This window comes from Dryobates pubescens, chromosome 1 (genome assembly GCF_014839835.1).
Source record: "Dryobates pubescens isolate bDryPub1 chromosome 1, bDryPub1.pri, whole genome shotgun sequence".
In the NCBI taxonomy this organism is placed as follows: Eukaryota; Metazoa; Chordata; class Aves; order Piciformes; family Picidae; genus Dryobates; species Dryobates pubescens.
Genome location: NC_071612.1, coordinates 11,301,966 through 11,320,898, shown reverse-complemented (window position 1 = coordinate 11,320,898; position 18,933 = coordinate 11,301,966). Strand labels below are relative to the sequence as shown.

Genomic DNA, 18,933 nt, shown 5'->3' with positions numbered 1-18,933 from the left:
TAGCCCATTTTACATGCTTAAATTTAAGGACATATGGCTACAAATATCTCCATGTCTGTAACAAAAAAGGAAATTACTGTACAAGAGCTCGGCATACCTCACCAACACAGCAAAGCTACAAATGGGAGCTTTTTGTCCTGTACATTGCTACTATCTCAACTCACAACTTCTCCACAGCTGGCAAAAACATTTGACTGCTGTAACAAAATAATATAAAGGCTGAAGTGAACCAAGAAATTGTTCTAAAAATGCTGGAAGGATGAAAAGTTTACTGCTACATGGAACAGTATCAAAAGGGTCAGAAACCAGTTTTGCCATTATCTCTGACAGAATTACAGTTATGTAACTTACCTTTACAGTTATATAATTTACTAAAAGCAAACTGTCCCTGTTCTACCTGACTGTGGATGAGGGAAGACCAATGGACTCTGTTGACTCAACTTTAGCAAGACATACAGCAAGGTCTTCTGCAGCATCTTTGTAGCCAAGCCTGAATAGTTACAGAGACTCTGTGGACCATCAGACCAGCACAGCAGTGGCGGTGGTCAACAGGGTCCAAAGTCTAATTGCAACCAGTTACAAACAATGTTGCTCAGAGTCAATACTGGTGCCAGTACCAGCACTGGTAGCCAGGAAGCAGAACATCTGTCAGTGTGCCCTTGCTGTGACACAGGCTGCCTGCACGTGGCTTACATTTGCAGTATCAGGGAAAGCCATTTTACCCCTCTACCCAGCACTTATCAGTTCCTCACCACAAGGCTGTGTCTGGTTTGCAGTCATGCAACACAAAAGAGAGCAGAAGGCCGCTAAGATGGTTAACAGAGCTGCAGCACACAACCTAGGCAGGAAGCATGTCTGGAAAACAGGCAGCTATGGTGGAAGAATCTATCTGCTGTCCTTCACCCCTGAAGGAGTAACTGTGCACAGGCAAGACAGGGCCCCTTCACAGAGGAGCACAAATGAGGGAGTAAGATGCAGCAGTCCCAGATTGCTGCAAGGGAAACATTTTCCCAGTGCATAAGGCTAAGCAGTGAAAGAGGGAGCCAAACAGGCTATGGAATTGCCATCACTGGTGATTTTCAGAAATGCTGCACAAAGCCCTAAGCAACCTAAACTAACTTTGCAATTGGTTCCCCTTGAGCACAGGGTCTGACTGGATGACCTCCAGAAGTCCCTTCCAACTGAGACTGTTCAATGATGATACTATAGATGTTCCTGTTTACTCTGCAATCACATGCATTAAACTTGACTGAAGAAACTTTGCAGAAAAACATTTCTGTTGGTGCTCAAGGAAACCAATGAAGAGACATCTGTCTGCAGGCTTAGATGAGGTGCAAAATAGTATTTCAGATATTCCAAGGAAACTCTAAGGGAGAAAAAAAATTACTACACAAATTAAACAAAACAGTAAAAAAAAAACCCACAGAATGTATGTTAATGGCTGTTTACACTGCATTCAGGGCAAGAATTAGTACAGCTACATTACATCCTGGCCAGGTCAGCACTGTCTACTTCAGCCTAGAACTATGTTACACTTAATCACTTCTGCCTAAATACTGTACTTCTCCAAACTGTGGTACTTCACTACCTATTTCTGGATTCCCTCACTGTCAGTAAGCATCTGTATTATACTTTCCACTACAGTAAAACTGCACTTTTTAAGTTGTCTGTCCCAGGGCAAGAGTAGGGGGGGAAGGGCAGAGAAAACTGACATAAAATATGATTGCTTTTGCTTTCTAAGCTTTGTTTTCAACTTTAGAACCAAAGGAACATTCTCATTTTCCTTTCCAATTCCCAAATTGTGTTTTCTTGAAGTACTTGAACAAATGGTTTCAAAACATTTTTGCTACTGAAGGAACAGAGAGATTTTAAATTCATGAGGATTTCCTAAGAGGCAAAAGAAAGTATATTTTAAACACAAGATGGCAATTGATAAGTGATCCTCACATCTATTCTTTAAGAATTCTTCCCAAGGACAAAATAAAATATCTCACTTTTGCATGTCACTTCTCCTATGGCAGTGCTGTGACTTCTGTGCTGTCTCTTAGAGTTATTTCTATTTCGCAAAAGAGAGCTCAGTGGATTTCTTACGTAAAAAACAAGCACAAAAACATATCCTGCTTTTAAAGAGGCCTTTCAGATACAGAAAAGGATTAAGACTAATAATTTTCCTATCTCTTCACTTTGCTCAGTTTTGCAAAACACATGGATCCCTTACAAACTAGAGAAAAGGAGGTTATGACTTGGGCTCACTAAGGAAATTCCATGTCAGTAACTTAGTAAAAAGTCACAAGGAGTATGGTCACTCCTCTGAAAAAAGTCCCAAGACTGAACACAAGATTAAAAAAGGCTGAACCATAAAGTTTATATTCCACCTAAGGCTAAGTCTTACCATAGCAACCATTATGAAACAAAAATATTCTGAAGTAGCCAAGCAATCAAAGTTTTGCTTCTGCTCTCCTACAATAAAGGAAGTTTAGATTGACTTCTATAAATGCAGGCCATCATCTCCTACACAATTAAATGAATAGTTAACTTTGTACAAGATGATAGCTTCAGCTTCAAATAGATGAAGTTGACACATGTGACTGTATGAGCAGCTTCTGACTGCAAGGTACTGATAAAAGAACTAAGTTTACACTGATAAGGTAACCAAATTTAGCAACATTTTTATTCCAAGCCCTCCTTGTAAACAAAAAAGGCTTCTAATTACAATAAAGACACCCTAAAGAGCCTTATCATAGTTGCAGTGCTGGCTTATACAATGCTCACCCTTTGTTCCTTCCCTACACCAGCTCTTCAGCTGTGCTGGGGTTTGACATACCAGTTAACAGGGACAGACCAAGCTGGATCAATGAACTGAACTTTGTTAAAAACAATACTGCCAAAAAAAAAGTTACTTACAACTGGAAGCAGTTTCCTGCTCTAGGTTACCATGTAGCTACAGACACAGTTGGACAAGCACAAGTGAAATGGTGACACAAGAGCTGTATTAGCCAAGAGAAATACTGGTAAAATTACAGCCTAACCTAGACCTGCATATACCTGTTCCTCCCTCACTCGGATGAATAAGCACATTGACACAAACAGGAGCAGGGAGGGACCCAACACCCTTACATGTTTTTAATCTGTTAAGCAAGCTCTGTAAGCCACGATCCTTCTTTGATGAGAACATATTAATTTACTTCATTAGCATCCTTTCAAGCCCAGTTTACTAATTGTTGACAAGATCTGCTGCAACTATGCCCAGAAAAGGTATGAGGCGTGGAAGGTGAGAACACCCTGCATTTAAACCGGGATACAGACTACAGTGTATCAGCTAAAAATCAGTGTTCATCAGGGGATAAGAACTGAGAACACCCCCAGGAACACTTTATAACTTCTCACACTAGCAACAATAACTCAAAATGAAAATACTTCGTATTTCACTTGTCCTTATTTGCCCTGGTACTTTTTGTTTGCTCCTTCAGGAACAGGCTGGGACTGAGTAAGATCCATTGTTTTTCAATAAATAAGGCTGCAAACCAGTTGTGTAAGTACTCCAACTTAACCATTCGTTTAAGTTGAGCTCTGAACGTCATAGAAATCCTAATCAATGTCACTACAAACTATTACTTTGGATTTCACCTTCTTATTCCAAGGCAGCCTGTTAATTAGTGACTTAGATTTCTATTAAATGAAACTACTTCTACACAACCTGAAATAAAGAATATTCATCTCATTTTTAATTAACACATGTTTGTTATGTTTGTGGAATCAGGAACACCATTAAGAGGGGTCAAGCTGTACTTGCTTAAACAGACATTAAGCTCTTCTACTGTCTATTACCAATCCTTACATGAACATTCACCATGAGATTTTAATTCTGACTCATCTCTTCCTGATACTTTGATACAAAACACACCAATGAAAACAGACATGTATTTGGTGAAGAAATACAGACTTTGGTACATAATGGGAAGTAAATTGAACATTATGGGACAATATTTCCAGGTGTGTCTCCAAATCATACTAGAAGATACTTATGCATTTGGCACGTCTAAAAAAATTATTTAATGCTACTGAAAGTTTTAAGAATGCTGAAGAAAAGCTCCAGGCCTGAACAACAGCCAAAGAAAATCTTTCAAACACAGAAGGCGAGGGTCTGCATGAAGTTCCAGATGACAGATTTCAGTTCAGGGTTAAGCAATAGTTTGCACTAATTAAATAATAGTTAAAAAAAAAAAAAAATCCCAAATGAAAATAATGTCAGGAGTTTATTCATTCCCAAAGTTTCACAGAGGAAAGAATTTTCCCAGGAACTTGCCCTTATAAAAATCACACTTTAAAATTATTTTGAAATAGATTTAAGAGCGGCAGATAAAATAAAAACAGCCTAAAGAAGTATTTCAGAGCAGGAAAAATATTTCAAACACTATGCAGATAAAATACACAACAGTAAGCCCGTACTAAAATATGTACTACACCAAAATATTAAACATTACAGTTGTGTATTTCTGCTGAGCCCAAGTCTTCTATTAAAAGAGCAAAGTACATTTCAGAACTTGTTTCCCTTTCAAAGCCATTAATTCAAGTAGTACTAGCAAGCTACCGAATAAAAGCCACCCCAAAACAAAACAGAAAAGCAAAACCTACAAACCTCTTACAAGTTAGAGGGGTTCTAGAAACCCGAACAAAGGCCCTGCGACCACTGGCTGCTAACAAAACACTGGTAAAAGCACACAGCTCTTACTAAAGCCTGTAGCCTGGCACTAGGCCTCAAAAACAAGGAGACTGCCTGGGAGCCAGAAAGTGATCAACTCTATAGCAACGCACCCAGGGAAGCCTTTCCCCTTCCTGCCAAATAGTGATCCGGCAAGGAAGTCACCCAGCACAGCTCCAGCGCTCGTCCCTGACAAGGAGTGCGGCTCCTTCCCGCTACATCTCACCTTCAGACAGAAATCCGCAAGGGTGAGCTGTGAAAAAAATTCCAGGAACAGTGAAACTCTCCTGTGAGCTCAAAAACTAATAGCTGCTGAAAGTCTGAGCAGTTCCCAGGTGTCTCCTCTGCAGAAAGCACCTACGTGACTCTTCCCCCTTCTTCAAATGTGTTTAAACACAATCATCACCCAGCACGGTCTACAAAGCCTAAGAAGAAATCATCTAAGCCGTTCTAGCTCTATGTAATTATTAGATACAATGCACGACAAACACTACAACAGTACACAACAGGCGTTACAATAGAGATCTGAACTTTACACTTAAAAAAAACCTGAATGTCGTGTAAAATGTAGGAAAAGCAACAGGTTTAACTGTACTAATCAGGATCAATGAGACCTCACAGATACCCCTGAGAAAAGCTGTTAGATAAAACTAACCACCCCAGCAAATGAAACTAATCCATCTGAAACTAAATGGGAACTAAGAAAAGCTTATTTAGCACTCAGAAGCAATCTACAGATAAAAAAAAGAAGCCAGGTGGCATCTCATGAACGTTTCTGCGTTTAAAGTCATATGCTGCAACTAAAGATCACCACAAAAACCCCAAAAAGTCACACTTACATTGTCTCTCCAGTCTTAGCAACATGACAAAGAAACTGATCCAGTATTGGACACACTTCCTTCTTCCCTCTCTTCTCAAAATCTGTTGGTATGAGAATGACACAAAAAGAATGGTAAAAGATGTTAGGACAGAACAAAAATTCAAAATAATTAGCGACTTATTTGCTTTAACAATCAGCACAGCTCCCACAAAAACATTTCCACGCTTTCACAATGCTGTAGTTGTTCCCAAGAGCTCCACCAGCTTCCCGGCCCTGTAAAACACTTAATATTTTCCTGTAGAGAAACTACATGCATCTGAGTAGTAAAAGTTGATTTGCAACTTCTTTTGAGCACCTACAACAGAGAAAGAGGCTGATTTCCTCAGGCTGCACCCAGCAGGGCAAGCTCGCACAGAAACGGACTGGGGAAGGAAAAAGGAAAGGTACGGGTGAGGGCCGGGGAAGGGCATGCGGGCGGGCATGCGGGGGGAGAAGGGGGCACCAGCACCGTGAGGAGCCCCGGGCCTGGAGGAGTGGGGGAGCCGGTGGGGTCACTAACCTCCCTCTGCTGCTCCCCCTTACGCAGCCCACAGCAAGCCCGGGGCGGGGGGGAATCACCAGGGCAGCAAGGGCTCGGGGCTCACCTCTCCCCCTCCCCACAGGGAGCCCCGGGCCTCTCCCCACTCCGCGGGATCCCCCTCCCTCCCACGCCAGCAGCCTCCTCCTCACAGCGCGGGTACCCCGACCCTCGTCCCCCGCGGAAGGGAGCAGCCGCCCTCAGCCAAGGGCGCTCCCTCCCACCGAGAGGGTCTCAGCTACGAAAGAGACCCCTAACCCCAGCCTCAGCGTGGGGACACCGCTTCCCCCCCACCCCCCAGCTCTCCGCCGCAAGCCCCGGCGCCACCTTTCAGAGCCTCCTGCAGCCTCTCGACGTCCATGATCCGCCTGGGCGTCTCCCCCCCAGCTCCGCTCTGCTCCCCTCCTCCAGCCCCCCCCCCCTCCCCACGCAGGAAACGGGCTCCAGCCGCCGCGCACACACAGAGACCCCGGGCTCAGCAACGCTCCAACATGGCGCCCGGGCCGTCCCCGTGCGCGGCCCCGACAGCCCGCCCTCCCCCTCCCTCCGGGGGGCGGGGGCGCGCGGGGAGGCGGGGCCGCGGGGCGGGCCCGGGCGGTGCTGAGCGAGCGGGAGGCGCGGGGGCCGGCTCCGGTGAGACGTCTCCCGCTGGAGCCCGCCTCTTGCTGCCGGGGGCGACCGCCCTCCGCACGCCGGCCCCGCCAAGTAGATCCTCGGGGAAGCGTGTGGGAACGCGGAGCTCCTGCCTGACTGGCGGGGCCTCCCTGCCCCAGCCCCTCAAGGAGCTTGGCCGCCTTCCTCTTCCCTCACCCTCAAAGCCGGTATTTGGTTATAAATAGAAATGCTCTGTCTCCCTTTTATTCTCAACAAGGCGCTATCTTCCCTCTTCCTTACTTCTACCCACCTCTCCCACCGTCTTAGAATCATAGAATTGTTTCAGTTGGAAAAGACCGTCAAGATCAGAGTCCAACTATTACCTAACTGCCAAGTCTGGGGCCACACCATGTCCCTCAGCACCATATCTGTGTCTTTTAAACACCTCCAGGGTGCACCTTCAAGCCCAACACTCTCATCCCAGCACGTTACCTGTGCTAGAATCGTAGAATCAAAGGCTGATTTGGGTTGGAAGGGACCTTTAAAGGTCATCTAGGCCAACCTCCCTGCAGTGAGCAGGGACATCTTCAACTACATCAGATGGCACAGAGCCCTGTCTGACCTGACTGAGAATGTTTCCAGGGAGGGGACATTTACCACCTCTCAGAGCAACCTGGGCCAGTGTGTCATCATCCTCAGGGCAAAAAATGTCTTCCTTTTAGCTAGTCTAAATCTCTCCTACTTTAAAACCATCACCCCTTGTCCTGTCACAACAGGTCCTGCTGTTGTCTGTCCCCATCCTTCTTATTGTCCCCTTTCAGTACTGACGGGACACAATAAGGGTTTCCCTGAAGCCTTCTCCAAGATGAGCAACCCAAATTCTCTCAGCCTGTCCTCCACAGCAGAGGCGATGCAGCCCTCTCACTATTGTGGCCTCCTCTGGACCCATTGCCACAGGCCAATGCCCTTCTTGTGCTAAGAACTCCAGAGGTGGACCCACCCTCACCTTCAATATAGCTCTGTGAAGAAAAGGTGAAGTCCAGGTAGGCTCTTGTCACTCCTTTCTGGACAAGGTCCCTAGGTGAGGTGAGAGAAGTACTTGACACAGAATGGGTGAACCTGGAGCAGAGGCCAGGGGCTCTAGCCCAGCAGACAGACAGGCATGTACAGGCTCATCCACCTTAAACACTTTGGTAGGACTGAGCAACACATGGTGGCTGTTCCTGGAAGGAAAAGGAAATGCTAATTTAGCATACACCAAAAGAAGTTGTAAATAAGGTGACCAAATATCAATGCCAACTGTTATTCTGGGCATATGTGGGGTGGCACATAAGCCATGGCTTGCTGTTAGGTAAGATTCAAATATAAACCTGGATCCTGTCCCAGTCTTCCCCTTACAGGCAGCCATGTGCACAGAGGTGTCCATCCTGCCATGTGGGCACAGCCCTGGCTGCTCTCACAGCCAAGGTCGGGTGGGCAGAGCATAAGAGTGAGCAGATCAGCTGTCTACAGACTCTGCTATACTCTCTTGGAGGAGTCCCTACAAAGATGGTAATGCCAGGGGCTGTACTAACTTTTCCACTCTCCTCAGTGCCATCTTGACAACAGAAAATCTCTGACATGGCTGTGTTCCTTAGAAACGTTGCTTAACATCACAGCAAAGCAACAGAGTTTGTGGACCACCACAAATGGCTAAGAGAGAAATCTGGCAGCCATAGCAAGCAATCCTATGCTGCAAGCTGCTTTCTCCGACCCCTTGTATTGATTTCATCATGCAACTAGTTATCTCCAGTGGCAACTGCATCATACAGAAACCCCAACTTTCATTTAAAATAGGAATGGCTTATAAAATCAAGAACCTTTCAAGCCTTTACACTGTTGGAGGGCTATGTGACACTAGTGCAGGGATTTTTAAAGTTCATATTTACAGAGGGACTGTACAAAAACTGTGTTTCAAACTATCATGAAAGCCTTTGTTAAAAGAAGCAGACCTTACAAATAAGGTTCTGGATTCTTTGTGAAAGGGTACAATCAGGCAGAAGGGAGTTAATGAACTTCCACAAGTCTCTCTCCCTCTACCTGGTCAACAGGGGGAGGGCAAAGTGGCAGCATGAGTTAAACAAACCAACCTTATAGCACAGGCCTTGTTGTTCAAGACACCCAGCAGAGCCAAGTGTGGATTTTATTGGTATGAACCCTGCAACTCATGTGTGGGAGGAGAGAGCTGAGTCACCTCTCCAGCTTGAGCAGAAAGCCAAGCTGTGATTGTGGTTCTAAGTGTGAGGAGAGCAGGGCTGGTGCTCCCCTGTGCTGTGGCACAACAAGGAGTTTAGGAAAAGCATCTCTTCCAAGTTTCAAAAGTAGTTTAGAGCAGGTACAGGTACCTCAGATTTAGAATTTTGGGTCTCCCATTGACCAAATACGAGTAACTGGAAGCTTTATAAAGTGCAAGTTCAAAGTGCCACTACTTCTAAGTGTTTTACAAGGGAATTGTGTGAGTTTTGTAGCACTGATTGATTCTCAGCTTCTTAAGCAGAAAATTACATTCTCCACTGGACATCAATCACATGAGAAATCTCAATAATAGTTGGGACTTTTCAGTTTTCACTTTCTTGTATGTGTCTCTTGTGTTACATGTTCTCTTGCAGCCAGCCAGCATCATTAACTCCAGAGAGACAAAGAAGACCCAATTTGCCCAAACCTCTAGAGCCAAAACCCCACAAACCCCAAACAAACCAAACAAAATAAACCCTAGTGCATGAGACAGAATTAAAGCCATGGAGAGTTTAGCTGTTGGTTTTGTTTTGACCTCTTGCTCCTTCCCAGCATTAGACCTCTATTAACTGAAACTACAGTTGTTCTTATAAATAGGTAATAGCACTGTCTACAGCAAAATTATCAATATCTTCCCCTAAAACACCACTGAATACTCCACACAGTGAGCAAGTGGAAAATCCCCTCAGTGCAAAGAGCTGAATTGTGCAAAGAGTTAGCAGAGGACAGAGGCAGATTTCAAAGCACATAGTGGATACTGGGCTGAAAAGAGCAGCACTGGGGCCTGTATGCAGATGCTCCAAGGATGGAAAAGGGTGATAAAATTCAGAGTACAGGTTAGCCCATCTCCTTTTCCATGAGGTCCACTTTATTGTTTTAAAAGAAGTATCAAAAATGCAGTTCTAACAAAAATACCAACTTACCTCAGCAAAACAGAAGAGTCAAGAGCAGACCTTTCCCAGAGCATAGCTTCTCTTAAATAACTCCCATACTCCAGCTGGCTCCATTGCCCCTCAGGGACCCCCACCAGATCATGCTCCCAGTCCAACTTGCTCTTTGTAAGAATTCTCAGAGCTGGTCACATGCTCTCAATTTTCAAATTGAGAGCATGCAGGAACTGCATTTCTCAGCATGATAGCTCTTAAAGAATCCCACCAGCCAAAACAAGCCTAGAGAGGCCTAAAGATGGATTTTGAAGTCTAGTACAGCCACACAACTACTTGAAAACCCTCGGAGAGCAAACCCAAGTATCCTAAACAACATCCCATTCACATGTATTCCCCAAAACAACAAAATTAAGCCCATAATGATCAGTTTGGCTGTGTTGCCAGCCTGCTCTTTTACATGAGCAAAAAACTTGCAGTTGTTCCAAGAGGCCCGAAGAACTGCTGTGGAAAACTGGGACAACGTAGTGATTCTTCACTAAAAAAGCAAGTTGCAAATAAAACCTAAATATACTTTTCCTAAACTCTTATACTATATTCTGTACAGAAATATGATCTTAATTTAACAGGTTATAGTAGAATAAACCAACCCCAACCTCTTTAATAAGTACTTTAGAGCCACTTCTTCACGCTCACAAAGAGGTGAGGTTTGATTCTGCTGCTTCATGGCACAGTGGGTGTGCCTGCAGCCCTGTGACTCTGCATCTCTGTGAGTTACAGAATTCCTTGGCATTGCTCTGAAGCACAGGCCCTGCTCTGAGAGGGGGTGAACACTGGAGCTGTTCAGCCCCATTGCTTCTCTTCCTATCACTCCAAGTCCTTGTAAAAGGTCCCTTCCCAGCTTTCTTCTAGGCCCCCTTCAGGTACTAGAAGGCTGCCCTAAAGTCTCCCTGGAGCCTTCTCTTCTCTGGGCAGAACAGCCGCATCTCTCCCAGCCTGTCCCCATAGGGGAGGTTCTCCAGCCCTCTGATCATCTTAGTGGCCTTGTCTGGACCCTCTCCAGCAGTTCCATGTCCTTTTATGGTGGGGGCACCAGAACTGGACATGGTACTCAGGTAAGGTTGTAACTGGGACTGATATTCATCAGTAGTGAAGGAAGATGGAGAAGGAACATCCAAGTTACCTGGCATAGCTATGTACTGCCACCTTCTCATCTTTCTGAAATATCAACAGAAATCAGAACAAGCTGGAAGCCAAGCGACAGCAACATGATCGTGGCACACTCTTTGCATACCAAAACACAAAGAAAGGAAAGAAGATCTACTGCCAATTTAAACAGATCTTTAAGAGATAAATGTGCAGTACCCAGAAAGGACATTCCTGCTTTTCCTGTCCCTTCCTTCATGCTGATCCAGTTGAAAGCTGTTAGTTTTGTGCAGTTAGTTCACACCAGCAGCGGGTCCCCTGGTATGCTGCTAGTGCAAGAAAAGCCACAGCACATGGAGAAAGCAGAGGAATGGAGGACACTTGTATTGGGAGCCACAGGGGCTCGGCTGGGCTAGTTTATCTCACTGCTCCGGAAGCTCTTTAACTTCTCAGCAAACAACAAAATCTGATTCTTGAGGTTTAGGACTGAGACTTTTGCAAAGAGTAATAGACTGTCCAATGCCTGGGCACAGATCAATGGGCCCAGTGCTGATTAAAATGATGGAGCCTAGCAGATGCTTTTGCTTTCAGTAATGAAGCTTAAATTAGTTATCTGGAGATCCCTGACCTAACCTGACTTAATTTCATTCATTGATGTGTGACAGCAATTTGTAAGGTATTTCAACTCAGTTAGTACCAAAATTGATTGGTGTGCCTTGAAAGAACCTGTAGCAATCCAATCCAATACCAAGCAAGAGAGATAGTGCAGAATCCAAACAGTGAGAAGAGGGAGAAAATGAGAACAACTCTGTGTCTCAAGACCCACTTAGGGCTTCAGAAAATATTGTACATCGATACACATCAAAGGATTTACAAAAGGAGGTTAGTGGGTTGGTTTGTTTTGCTTTTCAGTTTATAGCTGAGGAAGCTGAAGTAAGGTACAATAAAATGACAGTAAAAAATGGTGTGTCTCTGAGCCATTCAGCATGGAAAAGGTTTTTGCTGGTTTTTCTTTTTCTTTTTTTTTTCCTTTGAAGTACCTCAGAGCCTCTTCAAGACAATTTATGTCCCTCCTCTGAGAAAATGACTGAAAATCTTTAATAAGCTTTTAATAGGTCTGGAAGACTTGGGAGTATCAAAAGATCAAAATAGCTCATGTGTGGTGCCTTAAATCCAGAAAAAGCTGAAAACAGAGAAATGGTATTTGTGGGAGTTTGGGTTTATTTTGAGAGTACTCACAGCAAGATTAAAAAAAAAGAAGAAGAAGAAAAAGAAAAGAAAGAAAAAGAAAACAAGACAAGTGTGGTTTGATAAAGATTCTAAGTTCTACCTAAATTAGCCACTAACCCCTACACTAACACACATCAAGTCCCCACGTATTTTTTCATATTAATCCCACAGGAAGCCAGTGCCAGAGCAGTTTTCTTCCCAAGCTGCTTTCTCACACCTTCCTCCCAGTACATCCTTAGGAGAGAAAGCTTTATGCAGACTGTTCTGCAACCTACAAGACCGTTCAGACTAAAACCAGGCTCATTTTTCACCTGCAGCCTCAGGTGTGAGGAAGCCAGTATTCAAAACAAGTTGCCCTTTAGAAATGCTGAGCAGAAGGGGAAGGAGAGAACTGTTAAAGGTGAGAAGGGACCTGCTTTGTAATTTAAGCACCACAGCAGGGAATTCACTTCCTTCAGAATCATGCATAATAGAATGGTCCGGGCCAGAAGGAATCTCCTAAGGTCATCCAGTCTGACCTCCCCACAGTCAGCAGGGACACCCCCAACTAGACCAGGCTGTCCAGGGCCTTGTCAAGCCTTACCTTGAATATCTCCAGGGAAGGGGCCTCAACCACTTCCCTGGGCAACCTGTTCCAGCTTTGGGTAAGATATTTCTGCAGGAACAGGCCAGCTGATGTCCCTTTTTTCGTTCTAAAAAGGGGGCTGTGTCATTTCAGCGTCATTTTTTCAGTGTGAGCAAAATATTTCAGTTCCAAGACACTGTTACGCATCCTTTGGGCTGTGCTGTAGTTTTCACAAGGTAACCTAAGTAATTATGGTACAGCTATAAAAAAGTCAAAGTCAAAACAAGGTATTTTACCTCAGAAGAAAACATTAACAAAGTGCTTTGTTAATCTTAAATGCTGCTTCTCATTTTGGTGTTTTGCCTCAATTGCCATTTTCATTTCAAAGGAAGTGTTGACAGTTTGTTTTTCATTCGTATCCAGAATGAAAGCAAATTTCTAAACATTGCTATTTCTTGTGAAGCACAAATAGCAGCTCCTCATCTGATGCCAACAATGGCTCTTTGGGAGGCTGCGTCTGTATGGAACTCCATGTAGATACCTGCTTGCCTCAACAGCACAGTAGGGGAATGCTTCCAGACTCTGCATGGGACAATCCACCTATGTGTGCCACCCCACCCCTGGATAAGTACTTGGTGTCTATTGGTTGGCACTCTATCTGATGAAGAGGAGCAAAATATCCTCTGAAAGTAGGCTCCTTTATGGTTATAGGTACCTGACTCTCAGGAATCTCTTCTTGAAGCAGTAGGAAGGAAAATACTGGAAATTAAATGACCAACAGGTAGTGCTAAAGCAAATAAAGTGTAGAGATTGATACAATTATTGAAGTCTCACATTTTGGGGGGGTTAGTTGCAATTAATTCTCAGCTCTAAATGCCAGAGAAGACACAGAGTTCTCTCTACTAGGATCATATTTATGAGGATGAATACAAAATCATAGCTGAACTCTGTTTAGACTCGTGCTCCATGACTATGCAACAAGGATGTTTCCTAGAGTCCAAGCCCTATGTGGACATTGGTGAGGGCAGGGCAAAGTTTGTTCCAGTAGGTCCCTCAGCTATAAGAAAGAAAGCTCCAAGGCCTTGTTTCAATGAACTGAGTTTATTCATCCCAACTAGAAGAGCTGCAGCCAACATAAGGAGTCCAGCAGACCAGCAACAGGGTTATGAGCAATCAGAATTCAGGACCCTTCCTCTGATTCACCAGCAACAGGTAAATGCCCATCCTGTTAGCTGTTGTAGCTGTGTTATTTCTGCCTGGCCTGGCCCTACACTCTGAAAAACTGCCTTCTCCCCAGAACAATGCTGAGTGAAGCCATGTTTGTGGGGGAAATCTCTCGGGTCAGGACAGCACCAAGCAGTTTGATTGTGGAGCACGTAACCACACACCACCCAACTACACACCTCCTAGGGCAGAGGTGAAGCAGCACTGCACAGGGTATTGTTCTTCTACAGCTGGCCTTGCCTTTTCTCATGAATATCATTGGGAGTTGTATTCTTGACTTCAAAGAGAGCAGCTGAGCCAACATACCACAGAGCTGAGCAAGTTGAGCAAGTGAGAAAACAATTTCATCACCAACCAGACAACTGGTTTGGCTGAATAGCTGGCAAGCTCCTGTCACAGCACAACCAGGAATGGTGCAGCAGTGACCATACATGAGTGTGAAAAAATAAAATACAAGGAGAAGGGAAGTGAAAACAACTACAAAGATATCAGGGGCTAGAACCTCTCTCTTATGAGGAAAGACTGAGAGAATTGGCTCTTTTAAGACTGGAAAAGAGAAGACTGATGGTGGGATCTCATCAATGCTCATCAATACTTAAAGAGTGGGTGTCAGGAGAATGAGGACAGTCTGTTTTCAGTGGTGCCCAGTAACAGGACAAGAGCTAATGGGTGCAAACTTGAACATAAAAAGTTCCATCTAAACATGAGGAAGAACCTCTTTAAGGGTGATGGAGCACTGGAGCAGGCTGTCCAGGGAGGTGGTGGAGTCTCCATCTCTGGAGACATTCAAACCCACCTGGATGTGTTTGTGTGTGACCTCTAGATGAACCTTAGCAGGCTGGTTGGACTGGATGATCTTCAGAGGTCCCTTCCAACCTCTACCATTCTCTGTGAAATGAGGCTAAATGACCAAATCCTCAAAGGAACAGAAGGTAATGGAAAAACAGGAAAAAAATAAGAGTGGAACTTTAGCCTCTTCTGAGAGCAGGTTCTGATCTTTGGTCACTGTAACACAACTGGAACTGCAGCATAACAATTTAGCACTGTGAGGAACTCCATCCCAACCAGACCCAGTACACACACACAAACCTGTTTAAAATGAAACTATCAAGAGCTTGCTTAAAACTTCATTTATTTGTGCTGTAAGCCAAAGGATCTTAATCCACAGAGAAATGCATTGCTAGGCCTCCTTGGGAGCTATAAACAATTGATGCACTCGTCAAAAATACAGGAGCAATGAAATGGCAGAGACTTCTTTACAGGAACACACTCCTTGTATACACACATACACACACACACACACACACAGAGAGAGCAGTTTCCAGTTCCCACCTGTAATTGAAATCCCTAAACCCACTTGTGCTGTGCAGGCAAACAGCCTAGAAAACCCCCTCACATGATAGAAATGATGCAACCAAATGCTTCCCACTTCAGCAGTTCTTTGCTGTACAACGCCTGATGCTGCCTTAAATGGCTTTGGGCTAAAAGGAGGTGCTCAGCAGCTCTAAACACAAAGCCCTTGTTTTTCTGTCTTCTGCAAGTTCAAGTATAATCCAGCAAATTAAAAACCTGAATATTTGAGGCTGATACAGCAAGGACGTGGTTAGGTTCTTCACTTGATGCACTGTGTCTAAGCCTCCTGACTACACAGAGCATCAAGAACCGGCTGGCTTAGGGCTTGTGCTCACAGAAGCTGGGCACAACACTCTGGGCTTCACCCTGACCTTTCTCACTCAGAGTGAGAGATGACTCTTCTCCCTTTTCTCCCACACATTCCACATGCTGAAGTCTCTGTTCATTTAAAGTATTTTTGCTTTCCCTTCTGCTATGATGGCCCTGCTCAAGGTGTTGCATCAGCAAAGGTGTTTTGGTTACATGATACCACTGGAAATAGCTAAAAAACAGGAGAGGGGAAGGGAAAATGAGAATATAAATTCTATATAAGTATTTACACATCCCATTATTAAAATAAATGGAGGCTAATTAACAAGGAATTAGCCATAAGTAGGAAATACAAAATGAATGAAAACTGCTTTCTAAGTAAGATTAATATTAGAATCAACTACTGGTAAGAAGCAAAATACAACATGGTTTTGGAAGCTGTAATAAAATATAAATTAATAACTCTAACAACAGAAGAAATCAAAGTTCCATAATTGTTGTAAAACACTTTGGAGAGCTCAAATTATAGCTTTTCTGCACAGAGAAAGCACAGCAGGGGGGATCCTCCCCCATTCTTCCTGCCAGCTGATATTACATTAAGAAAATTCTTCATGTTAAAGCATATACTTCATATATTTTAATAGCTGTTGAGGACATAACACAGTTCTAAGCAGAATGTAGCACCTCCTGTAAACATTAAAAAAGCACTGTTTTCATCTCTGATGGCTTTATATGCAATAATGCCTTTGTTTTGTAATGAATTCCATTCCTTCATTTTAATGTGCTCACAGTTGCAGGGTTCTGCTGAATCATAGCTTACACAATCCCAGGCTCCTGGACTCCAGAGGCTTAGCACCAGAGTTGCAGCTCTCTGGGCAACAAGACTTTAGCTCTGCAGCTTACTGTGGCTTCTAGAAATGAGGAGTTTGGAGTGCCCAGCATGCACTTCCTCCAGTTTTGTTTGACCTACAGTCAGCTTTACCCTGATAGTTGAAATTAATGATCAAAAAGCAAGCTAATATTTTGTACAAGCTCTGAGTATTGCCAGCCTAAAAGCTTTGCCTGTTCTACATTAGGCTTACATGATCTTAAACTTCTTGAAACAGCATTGGTGAATTTTCATTTCATTGCCTTCTGGCTCTGAAGTCTTCAAGGTCCATTTGGATTGCTTTCAAACTTCTCTCTGCAGCTAGAAGTATCAACCAAAATTTCAGGTACAAATAGAAAACGTTAAGGCAAGCTGTGAGAGATTGTAACACCTACAGCTAAAATGCCTTCCTGGGCATTTCGATCCAAAGATGCAGAGCTGCCTCTGTCATTTGCATGTCGATTTACACTCATGTGGCAGAGATTGCAAGATAACAGATCTGAGTCAGGAGCACTCAGGAGCTCTTGATTAGAATTTGTAGCACAGAGAGGTGCGAACAACAGACGCTTCTGTTTGTCATGCCTGAGAGCACAGAGCAGTAGCAAAGCTGCTAGGACCAAGCCTGCATGCCCCTTGTTGCAAGCCTCATTCTCAACACCTCCTCTGCTCAGATGACTCTCTAGTGATGCTGTTTGCTGTGCTATGCCATTCACCCAGCACGCTCACGGACATGTCACAGACAATTTCACACTCCAACGTTTGGAAAAAGTTTGTTGGCACTTTGTCCTCTGCACCAGCTGCTTATCTGGCAGCTGGAGATGCCAGCCAGGCCTGCATTATTCCCATCCCCCTTCTCATGAGCTGCCACACAAGGAAAGAGGAATGTGCAAGCTAGAAGCACTGTCTTGGAGTCTTTAATTATGAAACTCTGCATCAGATCAGACTGGATAGGGCAGAACCCCCCAAGCTGCCATTCTTCAGAAATCCTGTTTTAGCTTAAGAAACAGACCCTTTGCCTCAACCACACCCCCCAAACATTTATCTCTAATAAACACTTGTGTACAGGATGTACAATCTGTGCCACTTTTCCTTTCATTACAGGAAAGCTTCATGCAGCTCACCCACCTGATCCCTCTCCTACTCTGCCTATTAAAGTGAGTACCTCTGAGGAATGGCGGGTTTTTGTTTGCTTTGCTGAACACACCTGCAAAGATCAGTTTCTCTGCTGTTTCCTTCAAGCATTCTCCTGCATGCTCCCCTCAAGGCTTACTCTTAGAAAATCCCCTCTGGGAGTGTGCTCCTGTCTCACTGCTCTGTAAGAGTGTCCTTCTCCACTTTCAGTTTCCCAGTGACTTGTCCCAAGCACCTTTCAGCTACAGTAAGTTTTGGTAAGCTCTTGTTGCTGGGTATCATCAGATGACCATACTTTGGAAATCTAGACTAAATAAAGAACTGTAAATAAACACTGAAGCCAGCTTCTATCCTCTTTAACTTTGAGGCTATTCATTATGACCCTAGCACAAAACTCTTCACTTCCAGAAGCAAAAATGTCAGGCAAAGACAATTCCGTGCCTCAGGTTTCTGGTGAAGCAAAGAGAGGAGTCAGAGGTGCAGTCTCCTAATGCAGGGGTGGAAGAACAGCTGTTGGTGGCATGTTACTGTTACTGTGCAGTAAACAGCAATTAAAGAGAATTAATTGAAATCAGGTCAATAGTACCTGGCTTTGTACTCTTCATTCACAATATTCTTGGACTGTGTCTAATGTAATTAGTGCTGTCAAGGTAGGGAATGCATTCCTGGAACTGTTAAAGAGACTGGAGGGAAGACCATGACTGTACCCCATGCAGGAAAGGCAGGTGCCACAGCTTACAAAACATCCTCCTCCCACTTTGTGGACAGAGTTTTCCTATTTGTGCTGCAATTATTTTCCTTCTAATTCCTTCATGAGAAGCCCTCACAAAACTACTGAAGAGCAGAAGGGATAAATGACAATCACTAGACCACACAGTCAAGAGGCACTTCTATTCCTCTAATCTTCTTAAGTAAGAGAAACTGCAGGTCCTACATGTGAAGACTAGCAGGTAATAAAGCTTCAGACAGAAGTGCAATTTTAAGCAAATAATTTCCCTTTGCTGCAGTAAATTTTCACTCATCCTATCACAAGAGTGATCTTTTCTGTAATTCAGCATTCCCAAGGCAGCCAAGAATATCTGCCCTAGCATTTCAAGAGGTGTAGTCCCTGGTGTCACATAACTTCTTTGTCAAACCCAAGCACAAGACTTTGCACAACTTCCAAACAAGTTACAGTGAATATGGCTGTAGGACAATAACCAAAGCGAGCTTGCCAGATGTCACCTCTTGTAGGAAGAGAATAAAAGGCCTAAGAC

At 44.0% G+C, this 18,933-nt stretch overlaps 1 protein-coding gene across 1 annotated transcript in view; it reads right to left on the bottom strand.

The window, feature by feature from the left end:
- Nucleotides 1–6,530, bottom strand: part of PPP4R2 (protein phosphatase 4 regulatory subunit 2) — a 30,724-nt gene extending 24,194 nt beyond the window's left edge. Inside the window, exons 1-2 of the mRNA XM_054161384.1 lie at nt 6,427–6,530; nt 5,542–5,623 (exon numbers count right to left, since the gene is read on the bottom strand). Of these exons, the coding sequence (XP_054017359.1) occupies nt 5,542–5,623; nt 6,427–6,460 (116 nt within the window). The 5' untranslated portion in view covers nt 6,461–6,530. The remainder of the gene's footprint in view (nt 1–5,541; nt 5,624–6,426) is intronic.
- Nucleotides 6,531–18,933: the final 12,403 nt, after the last annotated feature.